Raw genomic sequence first — 11,120 nt, forward strand, 5'->3', positions numbered from 1 at the left:
CCTTCCCGCAACCCCCCAGGCCCTTCTCTGACTGTCCTTGCCCTGTTCCCAGTACTTAGGCTCCGACATGGAGGAGTTCCACGGGAGGACGGTCCACGACGACGACAGCTGCCAGGTGATCCCGGTGCTGCCCCACGTGATGGTGATGCTGATCCCGGGGCAGACGCTGCCCCTGCAGCTCTTCCACCCGCAGGAGGTCAGCATGGTGCGCAACTTAATCCAGAGGGACAGGACCTTCGCCGTGCTCGCCTACAGGTACAGCACACGGGCACCTGGAGCGCTGCTTCTTGGGATACTAAACCAAAAGCAGGTGGTTGCTTCGGTTCTGTGCTGAGTAACGAGTTGTACGTTGAGGTTGTTTGCCCAAAATCACCTTTTAGTGTGTCACAAGGTTGTCGTGTCATGCCGGGTTGGTGCTTGACAGCATCACGTTTTTGTGTAGAGAAACAGCGAGTGCTGATCTGCTTCCTTGTATGAGCATCCTCTTGATTTTGGGAACTGTTTGTTCCATCTTACTTAAAGAATAAGCCAGGACCTGAAGTGGAAAAATCATGTTCTTGTTTTAAGAGCTGTATTGTTGCTTGTTTTGTGTATAAATTAACAAGCACAGACAAATGTTTCATGGTAGAGTTGGGACACAGGAGGTGATAAAAAAGCAGAAAAGATGAAGGCTAATCAGTGCTAAAAGAAGTTGGGAATTTTTTTCCTTCTTCCTCCCCCAGGATTACTATGGTTTAATTATGTGGGAGGTGATAACAATTATTTTTATAAAGTCCATCTAAAGAATGTTGGTCCTTTAAGTATCTGCATTTGAGAGGCAGATACACTGGTAATGCCTGTGCTCCTAGAATGTCACCTATAGACCCTAAAATAAAACCAAGTTAACTGGCAAAAAACCCCCAACCATAAAAAAAAAATAAAATTAGAAGTTGCTTTTAAAACTAAATAAAGGAATTAAGGAAAAATAATTGTGATTACTTGAAAGCATTTAACCAAAATTACTTTTTTGATAAGACTCATTCTGTATAGTCAGTGCAGGCAGACTGACTCCTGGAATTTGAATGAGCTGTTTGGAGGGTGGGTAATTGATTAAATTTACCTTTGATTCTGTTATTTTAGTAACGTACGTGAAAGGGAAGCACATTTTGGAACAACAGCAGAAATCTATGCCTACAGAGAAGAGCAGGAATATGGAATTGAAACAGTCAAGGTGAAAGCAATAGGAAGGCAGAGGTTCAAGGTGCTTGAAATAAGAACACAGTCAGATGGGTAAGACATTTGTTTAATTCTACTTACTGCAAACCTTGTCTCCCCAAAACTTTACATTTTACTGCAGATGCAGCTGCCCTTTCAGTCACACAGTTGTATAATTACTATAGATAGTAATTGAATGCTTAGTCAGCAACTTCTCTGGTTATTAAGGACTTCTGGCGTTTTTTCCTTGGTGAACCAAAAGCCCACTGAGATTTGTGCATAAATATTTGACTATGAAACAAGGATCTTTATTTTTGCTAACTGCAGGCAGCCCATCATTTTCAGTTTCTCAAATCCTGAATCTTGTTCAGCTTAACCATTGTCACAGTTTAGTACATCTTGACCTTCAGCAAGTCTTACTCTTCCTTTCTGTTCACTGAGGCTTCACTGATAAAAATGTGCTGCTTCTCCTGCTATTGCTTGGCAATTCTCTTCATGTGCTTGTCAGACACACTCAAGTCAGCTTTGATAGGAGTATTCTCCTGTTTCCTAGTCCTTTTCCATGTTCCAGTGGGATCCCTGTGATATTTGGAGGCTCTTCTGACTGTTTTTATCATATTATGTAATTAATACCTTTGTCCATTTATAAAAATGGATAAGATACTTAACATTTAGTAAGAATATGCTGAGTCTTTTCTCATTTCCTTTGACATCATGCCCTCTGTTATGAGGCTCTGTCATTGTCTCTGTCCAGAGGTGCAGGCTCCAGCCATTGATCCTGTGAGCATGTGACAATTCTTAGCACAATTTTTAGAGGTTTCTGCAATCTTTTCTGCAAAGCTTATAAAGTGTTACTCTAAATCTGTAAATCTGAAGCTAATCACCTGTATCCTGCTGTTCAGTATAGTGGCATTGCTTTAGGAAGAGGCCTGGGAGCAGCCAGGACTCAGCATTTTTATGCTTTTATGACCTGCAGCTGAAGAAATTAAGAATACCTGTGCTGCTTGCTGGTTGTCACTGTGTAACCTTTGGTTACAAATAACACACTCCAAATTTTACAGCTCAGGAAAACCACTGCTTGGACACATGGTGGCAGTACTTGGACAACTGCAGTAGCAGCAGCTGCTGAGGATTCAGTGTCCAGAGCTTCTGAGCAAGAGAAACATTTCCATAATTCCTGGTTTTTCTGATTAAATGCTTATGGCAAAACATCAGTTTATAATTTATTGTAAGTTACCAGTTCAATGTTGTCCCTCTAATAAAATTGGAAATTTGTAATGACACACACCTCAATATTTCAGTATTTCTGCTGCATAATACTGATAAAAAGTGAAGTCTTTCCCCCTGGGCAGCATTCTTAGTAGCCACACAACATATGCTGAACTCTTTGTGGAATAGGGATTTGATGGTGGGATATTAAAAGCTGATCAGAGTCTATATCCTATTTCTGCTGATTCTGACCTCTGGCTGAGCACATAAGCTTTTGTGGTTTGAAGATAGCAAACTGCATTTCAGCTGAACCACCTTTTGAGGGTTTGAGATGTGAGAGCTGAATACTGGCTTGTACCAAAAGGAACTTGAGGAGACAAAAATCTTAAATACATAGTGCTGAGATGGTGGAATATTCTACTGCGTTGCCACTGCCAATCTGTCTGTATTTCTGTCCACCACAATCCCAACAATATATATTTCTGTCCATCACAATCCCAACAGTGCTCTAAAATATAAAGACAAAAAAGATGTGATGGAATGGATTGCTGCTTAAATTCTCTGCTGCTGTGTAGTGATTAATCTATTACCCAAGCCTATGTTCTACAAGCAGTCCAGTGCAGTTTTTAACCTCCTGGATCTGTGTGTACAGCTCCCCCTTTTCTTTCTTCTCTCAGAATCCAGCAGGCCAAGGTGCAGATCCTTCCCGAGCGAGTGCTGCCCTCCACGATGGCAGCAGTGCAGCTGCAGTCCCTCAGCAGGTGCCACGTGTTCCCCTCTCCCAAGCCTTCCTCCTGGCAGGACCGAGCCATCCGGCAGTGGTGGCAGAAGTACCAGAAGGTTAGAAGTTACTCTCTGGGTTTGGTTGAGGTTTTTTTTTAATTTCTGATGGTGTTTTGAAAATCAATATAAAATTCCATCTGTTCATCCCTAGAGGAGGAGGCACAACGGGGAAGGGAGATGCCAGCATCCTGCTTTTCATAGGATCACAGGATGTTTGGATTGGGAAGGTCCTTAAAGCCCACCCAGTGCCACCCCCTGCCATGGGCAGGGACACCTTCCATTATCCCAGGTTGCTCCAAGCTCTATCCAGTCTGGCCTGGGACACTTCCAGGGATGGGGCAGCCACAGCTTCTCTGGGCAACCTGTGCCAGTTTATATATGGATTTATTATTTAACCCACTGTTTTTGACATATAAAAGGGAAATTACCTTGAAATCTTCTGTCCCTAAAATCTGCTTATGTTAAAGAACTAATATTTCTGGGTTTGCTTTCAGAGGAAGTTCCACTGTGCCAGTTTGACATCTTGGCCTCCCTGGCTCTACTCTCTGTATGATGCTGTAAGTCCACCCTGTGTATTATCAAACAACCTTCAGGTAGTTTTATGGCTGTAAAATCTAAGGATTGCATAACATAAAAGCTTTAATTTTGTTGACTCATAAGTTACATTTTAAAGCACTTTATACTTTTCAGTGTAGTGTGAAAAGATCAGGAAGGGCTTCCCCCTCTGTGTGGTTGTTCCCTCCTTCTGGAGCATGTTTTTGGGGTGGATTTTGGAGCTTCTGATTCCTACTGTGTTGTCTCAGAGAAAAAGTAGTTAAAATATGTAGATACAAAATGATTCTTTAATTACTGCAAGTCTTAAAAGCTCATGTCCACTTAGGGAAAATACCTTACTCTACATTTTGCTTCCCTTTTTTTTTTTCCTAAGAAACCAGAAATACCTATGTATTTAAATTAGACTTTTCTTCTAACAAAAGGAAACCTTGATGGAAAGAGTCAAGAGGCAGCTACATGAATGGGATGAAAACCTTAAAGATGAATCTCTTCCAACAAACCCAATAGGTAGGAAATTATTGATTTTTACAAACTCGAGTTTGCTTTATTATTTTTTTTAATTTCCTACGAGAACACAGCTTAGATAATTGCCTTTTACAGAGTAAGCAGGAGTAGTGGGTTTGGTTTCTCTGTTGAATTCTAACAGACCTGCTGGTCTCTCATTTCCAGATTTTTCTTACAGAGTTGCTGCCTGCCTGCCCATCGATGATGCTTTACGTATCCAGCTGCTCAAAATAGGCAGTGCTGTGCAGAGACTCCGCTGTGAGTTAGACATCATGAACAAAGTGAGTATTTTTGCTTTCCTTGCCCTTAAATTGTTCTTGCCATAAAGAATTACAGCAGTGACTGTTACAATCTGACAAGAACCTGTTAATGTTCCAGCTCATCCTTCTAGAGAGTGAATTTCTCTTGTTTCTTCCCTCCCCTTTAAGTTTGCTCAAGAAGGAAAGTGGTCTCTCAGTGCTTGATTTTGTTTGGCAGCAAACATGAAACAAATAATATTTGCTTTGGTTAGAAACACTATTTCAAGACCTCGCAGCACTTTTTTCAGCCAAGAGATGGTGCTGTAAGTCCAGTGTTGCTCATAAGCATCTTATGAACATCATAACCCCATATAGACACTGCAGTCAAGGATCAGTGTGCCATGGAAACCTGGGGATTTTGTAGCAGAAGATAAACCTTTGTACTGTTGATCTCTTGAGTATCAATCTAAATATTGGACTATGAGGATTTTTTTCCAAAAGACATGTATTAACTTGTCAGGTAATTCTTTGTTACGATATTAAAAAACTTGTCTTCCCTTCCCTTCTTTCCATTGCCATGGCCTTGTGATACTCTAAATGTTTTATTTTTATTCAGTACATTTCTTGATAGTAATATATGCTTTATTAATAATAATAATATTGTCTATCTGCTTGATACAGAGCAGTGGAAATTTTACCTGTTTGCCTAAAAAGTGCTGCCTGTTTCTGAGGAAAAGAGAACCACAGTATCATTTTAATGCTGTTCCTCTTCCCAAAGTTCAGGCACCAAAAAATGTAAAAGGGAAAATACAGAGAGTGGAGACAGAAAACATCTCTTCCAAATTCTGAGACAGAAATGGGCAGGTTTTTGCCTGAGGCTCTGTAACCAGATTAAACTTCATTTATCTTTCCTGAGTCAGGGACTCTGAAAGTACTCTGCTATTCAGGTGCTACTGTTCATGTTCAGTACATTCTGTATTTTCTATAAATTCCAAGGTGACAAGGCTAAAGTTACCCTCATAAAATAGAAGGTAAAGTTGATTGTTAACCTGCACTAAAAAGGTGTTTTCTTCATCAACATGTGCCATTATAGCCTGTAAATGTGTTTAACTGTTCTGTAATAGTGTGAGATTGCTGAGTGCATTTATAGCTTTTTACAGCTTTTTCAACAACATCTATTTTGGTCCAATCCACTCTTTTTTTTACCAGAGTTCTTTAGGGTGCTCTGGCTTGTTCAGAATGTAATTCCCAGTAATATAACTGATCTGAGGCCTGATCCATTTCTTTGATATAAACTTGATTCACTGATATCAAATTGAATCCATAATGCAGTGGATCATTTTGGGGGAATTTTACAGGTGTTACCCTTAAAAAGCAGTACTGCACCTCCTGAAAATTAATAGGAGCTGATTCACTAATTTACTAAGCTGAGTTAAGTGCTTATTTTCTGGGCAGTGATGAATTGCTTGGTTCTACTTTCTAGAAATTGTAGAAGATGGATTAATCTGTTCTAATCTCCCAGAGAAAGATCAATATGTTTTACCTATTTTTTGTGAGGAAATTAAACCCATTGATCTACAGTACTCTGAAATTTTTAGAAAGACTTAATGATTGCATTTGTACTCATCTGCCTTTTCTGTGCTGCAGTTTAGAAGAGCAAAGGTTGTTTTTTCTAAATTAGCTTTTCGAGACCTTGGGAGGTTGGCTCGTTTATTTATTATCTCTGTGTAGTCAAATACAAGACTGTGTGTGGATCTCTGTGTGTGTAAAAATTGTGATGTCTTTTAGATAATAATTAACTTTTAAATAAGTAAAATGCATAGAAGAAAATATCCTTTCATGGAAAGAGAAAACATAAGTGCCTGCTGCTCAGATAAGCAAAATAATTGCTACAAAGCCTGTTCTGGGGGAAAGAGAGAGACATGTTTATTATTTGCCACTGCTGACAAGTGTCTGGAAATGGATGGACTGACCCTCTTTTTTCCCTTTCCAAGTGTACATCTCTCTGTTGTAAGCAATGCCAAGACACAGAAATAACTACCAAGAATGAAATATTCAGGTGAGTTTATTGCACTTCATCTTTGGGAGGTTCTTGAATCAGAAACCCTGGCACAGCAAAGCAGGTTCAGCTGGGTCATGTCTCATAACTGCTGTGTTTTGCACAGCTCGAATAAAATGGAAGTAAATATTTATAGGGAGTTTTCTTTACAAAATAAAACTGGTTATTTAATTTTTTTTTAATAAAAAGTGAGGAAATCTGGGGTATATTGTAACAGAATTTAGTGTGGTGCCACACACCCAGCACCTTGCACTAAAGCATTTGAAATAGAAATGTGCTGCATGAAACTTTTCCATCCTCTTGTCTCTGAATAAAGTTTATGAGATCCCAAGTTTTACTTCTTAGCCCTTCCATCATCACTTTTATGTGTCAACAGGGTATTAAAATGCACTAATTGGGTGATATAAATAGGCTCCCGGGGTGTTGTCATGCAAGGAAGGTGTGTTGTGATCTCTTTTTTATTTTAAGAATTTTGGGTTATCCCTAATAACTACAGTATGGTCCCATTCTGTGTTTGAACTACACAATATCTTCCTTGTTTAACAATAATGAGACTGTAGATTTCCCAAATAATTGCTGCTTCTGGCAGTTTTGTCACTATTTTAATCTTGGCTATCAGCCCATCCCCTGTGATAATGTGAAGGTTAAAAGATGTCTTGGTTTAACAAAGACTCCCCACAGTTTTCCTTTATCAGTGTGATAAGGAGCTGATGTCGTAATTAAAAGCCATTTCTTATCTTCTAATCAAATAATGGATTGCAGAAGCCACAATTCCTACTGTGTCAATGTGATGTACTTTTAACAGAAGGTGAGGAGAAGTTGGTGTGATAAATGAACATTTTTCTGACTGTTAGTTAGATTTTAATTGCTTTTATTGGCAGTTGCTATTTAAAAACAGCAAGTAAAATAACTGATGAGTCTATCATATACCTCGCTGCAATTCTAAGAAAATGGGACAAATGACATTTTAAATTATTTTAAATATTTTCTTTCAGTTTTTAAGAATATAATTAAAGGTACTTTCCCCCCTCCTCTATTTACATGTGCCAGAGTTTGTTTTTTGATTTTTCCTTGAACTCTGCTGCCATTAATTGTGTGTTGCAGCTTATCCTTGTGTGGCCCCATGGCAGCCTATGTGAATCCCCATGGATACATCCATGAAACCCTCACTGTATATAAAGCCTGCAATTTGAATCTCAGTGGACGGCCCTCGACAGAGCACAGCTGGTTCCCTGGGTAAGAACACTCAGATTTTACCAGGAAAAGGCAGAAATTCTGATGGAAATGTATTTCTGTGACAGTGGAGTAGTTAAATATTTAATTTTTAAACACGTGTCATCATTTCACTCATACGAAAAACAAGGGAGTAAATTTAGACTTATTCAAAACACAGCATAAAATGAAAAAAATCCCATCAAATATTTACAGAATTTATCTTTAATGTTTTTAAAATAGGAAAATCTTCAGATCTTAAAACGTATCTTAGAGTCTGATCACTAGTTGGTGATCTGGGAGTTTATGAATAGTTGGTTGTCTGGGAGTTTCTTTGTGTATAGTTTTGTATAAGCTGCAACTAAAATAATTGTTTTCACACAGCTTTCTTTCAGCAGAAAATGCAAATGAAAATCAGAATATATAGATTCAGAATATATTTATTCTATATTTATAGAATGTATTTATTCTGTATTTATACTATTTATTTAAGAAGTATTTTAGTAAGATATATTTATTCTACTGAAATACTTTTTTTTTAGCTCTGAAAACTGAATAAATGTTTTGTAAAATTAAAAGTTACATTTGTATTGCTCTGATTATCTCGGATTTTATTTTGTTTTTAATGAGCCAGTCTCTCTGAGTAGCACAATTAACTGTCAAGATGTAAAAGTTTGCCTAATAATGACCAGGATTTTTCCCTGGATTGTCACATAGCACTGAGCAGTGACATGGAGGGTGTGTGGAATTTCTGTCCCAAGACTTGCACATTTTAACACTCCCTGAAGAAGAAAACTTGTGGGTTCTAATACCTGTAGTTAATATTTCTCATCCTTTTGTGTTTTCTCAGCTCTTCTGTGAGGGCTTTGAAATATTCATGTTCTACCCTTTAAAACTGTTACAGAAAAGCTCTGTTGCTGTGGGAAGTGCAGTTCCCTGTTTTTTTAAGAGCAGGGCAAAAGTCCCTTTTATTCCCATTAAGTAATTTACTCAGAGAACCATTTTCTGACCCTTCTTTGAGGCTCTCAGCATCTCCTCAGCTGCTGAAATGTTGTTGCTTCCTCTCTTTGAAGGCTGCTTTGGGGGTGAGGAGCTTGTGGGAATTTTTTTCTCAATTTTTTTAAGTTTGCAAGGTTTTAGGTGGGAATTGGGCACCTGGATTGTCTTTGCAAATTCAGCTTGGGACTTCTTAGCCAATGAAGTGTTTTTAAAGTGCCTTTTCCTTCCATCCAAAGGAAGCCTTTTGGTTTGTGTTTTAGGTATGCCTGGACTATAGCCCAGTGCAGGATCTGTGGGAGCCACATGGGCTGGAAGTTCACAGCCACCAAGAAGGAAATGTCCCCTCAGAAGTTCTGGGGGCTGACACGCTCCGCTCTCCTGCCCCGCATCCCAGAGGGGGAGGAAGACTCCGACCACGAGGGCTCCCCGATCCTCTGCCTGTGACCTGTCACCTCCTGGAGGGCCTTGGCCAGGGCTCCTGCAGATGCATCTGCTCAGTTCTGCTTCTGATGCTTCCTTAGACCTGAGAACCCCCGGAACCCCCAACCACACTCACCAATCCAAGGAAACAGGCAGGGTCACCACGTTTGGGAGTGCTGTGCATCCGTGTTCTGTTCCTTCAGGAATGCTGAGACTGAAGGCTGAGTCCTTAAAGGGAGAGCTGAGGAGAGGAGATGGCTTGAGACACTAAGAAAGGATGGTCCATCTGGACAGAAACAGGAGACACCAAGAAATCTCTGATCCACGTGGCCAGATTTGAGACTGAACTTTCTCCGTGTGTAATTCCCACTTGCAGGGAAGGAAGATGGGCAGGAACTCAATCCTGGATAACCAGAGTCTGATTTATGCAATAGCCCCGGGATGGTAGATACCAGTTACTTGCTGCAGAGTATTTTCCATAACACACTTACAAGTGGTTTTGCTGAGAATCCCTGTTTCTGACTCTGAAGTACTTCAGGTTTTCTGCTTGTGCTGTTTCTCAGATATTTGCTGAATAACCGTGGAAGAGAGAACAAGGCTGAAGTATTTCTGACTGATCTAAGTGTTGGTGGCAGTGCTGGAATGGGCAAAAGCAGGAGCTGCTGCTGCCTCACGGGGTGGAACCCATGGGAAGTGTTTGTTCCTTACCGGTTGTCTGATCTATTTAGTCTCTTTGACTTTAGAAGTCTTAAATTTTAAATTGTTTATAAAAAATACACAGGTCAGTCCCAGGGCAGAAACAACATTGTCATTTGCTGTTGAATGTGCTTCAGTTACTTGTCAAAATTGTTACTGGAAAGGTTTACCAGCAGAGGTATCCAGAATTCTGGGAAGGACTCTCTAAAACACGCCACTGAGGGGATTTTTTAGGACTATTTATCGTGACAAGGGGGAGGCAACATCTCTTTAATTATTTTTTCTTTTGCACTTACAGATCATAAAGTAAAATTCCACGTTATCACCTTACAAAGAGGAAAAGTTCCTAAATAAAACAGATGAAGGCAGAGTGTTTTGAGGGAGGTTGTTTTTTGGTAGGTGGTTGTTTTAGTTTTGGTGGGGGTTTTTTGTCTGAAGCGTTATCTACCAAACTGAGGCAGCTTTTGCCACTGGTTTATTGGGGTGGTTTTCCCTCAGAATTCACTCTGGTGATGGAAGCTGGAGATTTCTCCCTATGTTTGTGCACATACTCACTCGTTTTTCTTGTGAAGCTTTATCATTCACTCTTTATTTCTTCACTTGCTAAATACAATGACACAAAACTACTTAAGGTTTAAGACATGAGCCGTTAGTCACTTGTTCTCTGTCAGGCACCAGATGTAGCAAGGCCAGAGCACTTCAGTGAGAAGGAGCTGATTCCTGTGGGAATGTGGTCCCTGCAGCTGGGAACACCCAGGTGTGACCCTGCAGGATGGTGAGAGGCTGCTGAGGTGTTTGTCATGCCAGGTATGTAGGAACTGATGATTGTGTAACTCAGATTTAGTTCTCTGAAGCTTTCTACCTCTGTGCTTCTGTGGTCTCCTTTGTGCTCCTCAGACACCCTTAATTCCGTGTTTAATTCCGTGTGCAGTGCTCTGTGGAGCAGTGGACTGTGAAAAGCAGTGCTTGGGATACAGCTCTGCACAAATAGGGGGTGAATGATGGCTCATTTTCTGGGAGAAAACATTCTGTATTTTGATTATGTTTCTGTAATAAGCTTTGAAAAAGCTGGAATGCCAAGCACTGGTGTGAGAAGGAGGCTCTGGATCCTCTGCACTTGGATAACCACTGGAACCATGCCTGGCTCCCCTCACACCCTGCACACACAGACACACCTTGGCTGTAGACTTGGTTTATTTTTCCCCTCGAAATCCCTCCTATCTGTTGTTCCCATGACCCTCAGGGGGGCT

General features: G+C 40.2%; 1 protein-coding gene across 1 annotated transcript in view; it reads left to right on the plus strand.

Annotated features, from left to right (window-relative positions):
* CRBN (cereblon) overlaps positions 1–11,114 on the plus strand; it is a 25,761-nt gene extending 14,647 nt beyond the window's left edge. The window contains exons 3-11 of the mRNA XM_029958311.1: positions 53–255; positions 1,120–1,269; positions 3,081–3,243; positions 3,681–3,743; positions 4,164–4,248; positions 4,411–4,526; positions 6,479–6,543; positions 7,648–7,779; positions 9,015–11,114. Coding sequence (XP_029814171.1) covers positions 53–255; positions 1,120–1,269; positions 3,081–3,243; positions 3,681–3,743; positions 4,164–4,248; positions 4,411–4,526; positions 6,479–6,543; positions 7,648–7,779; positions 9,015–9,198 — 1,161 coding nt within the window. The 3' untranslated portion in view covers positions 9,199–11,114. The remainder of the gene's footprint in view (positions 1–52; positions 256–1,119; positions 1,270–3,080; positions 3,244–3,680; positions 3,744–4,163; positions 4,249–4,410; positions 4,527–6,478; positions 6,544–7,647; positions 7,780–9,014) is intronic.
* The last annotated feature ends 6 nt before the right edge of the window (positions 11,115–11,120 follow it).

This window comes from Manacus vitellinus, unplaced genomic scaffold (genome assembly GCF_001715985.3).
Source record: "Manacus vitellinus isolate BGI_N305 unplaced genomic scaffold, ASM171598v3 scaffold_14_pilon, whole genome shotgun sequence".
Lineage (NCBI taxonomy): Eukaryota > Metazoa > Chordata > Aves > Passeriformes > Pipridae > Manacus > Manacus vitellinus.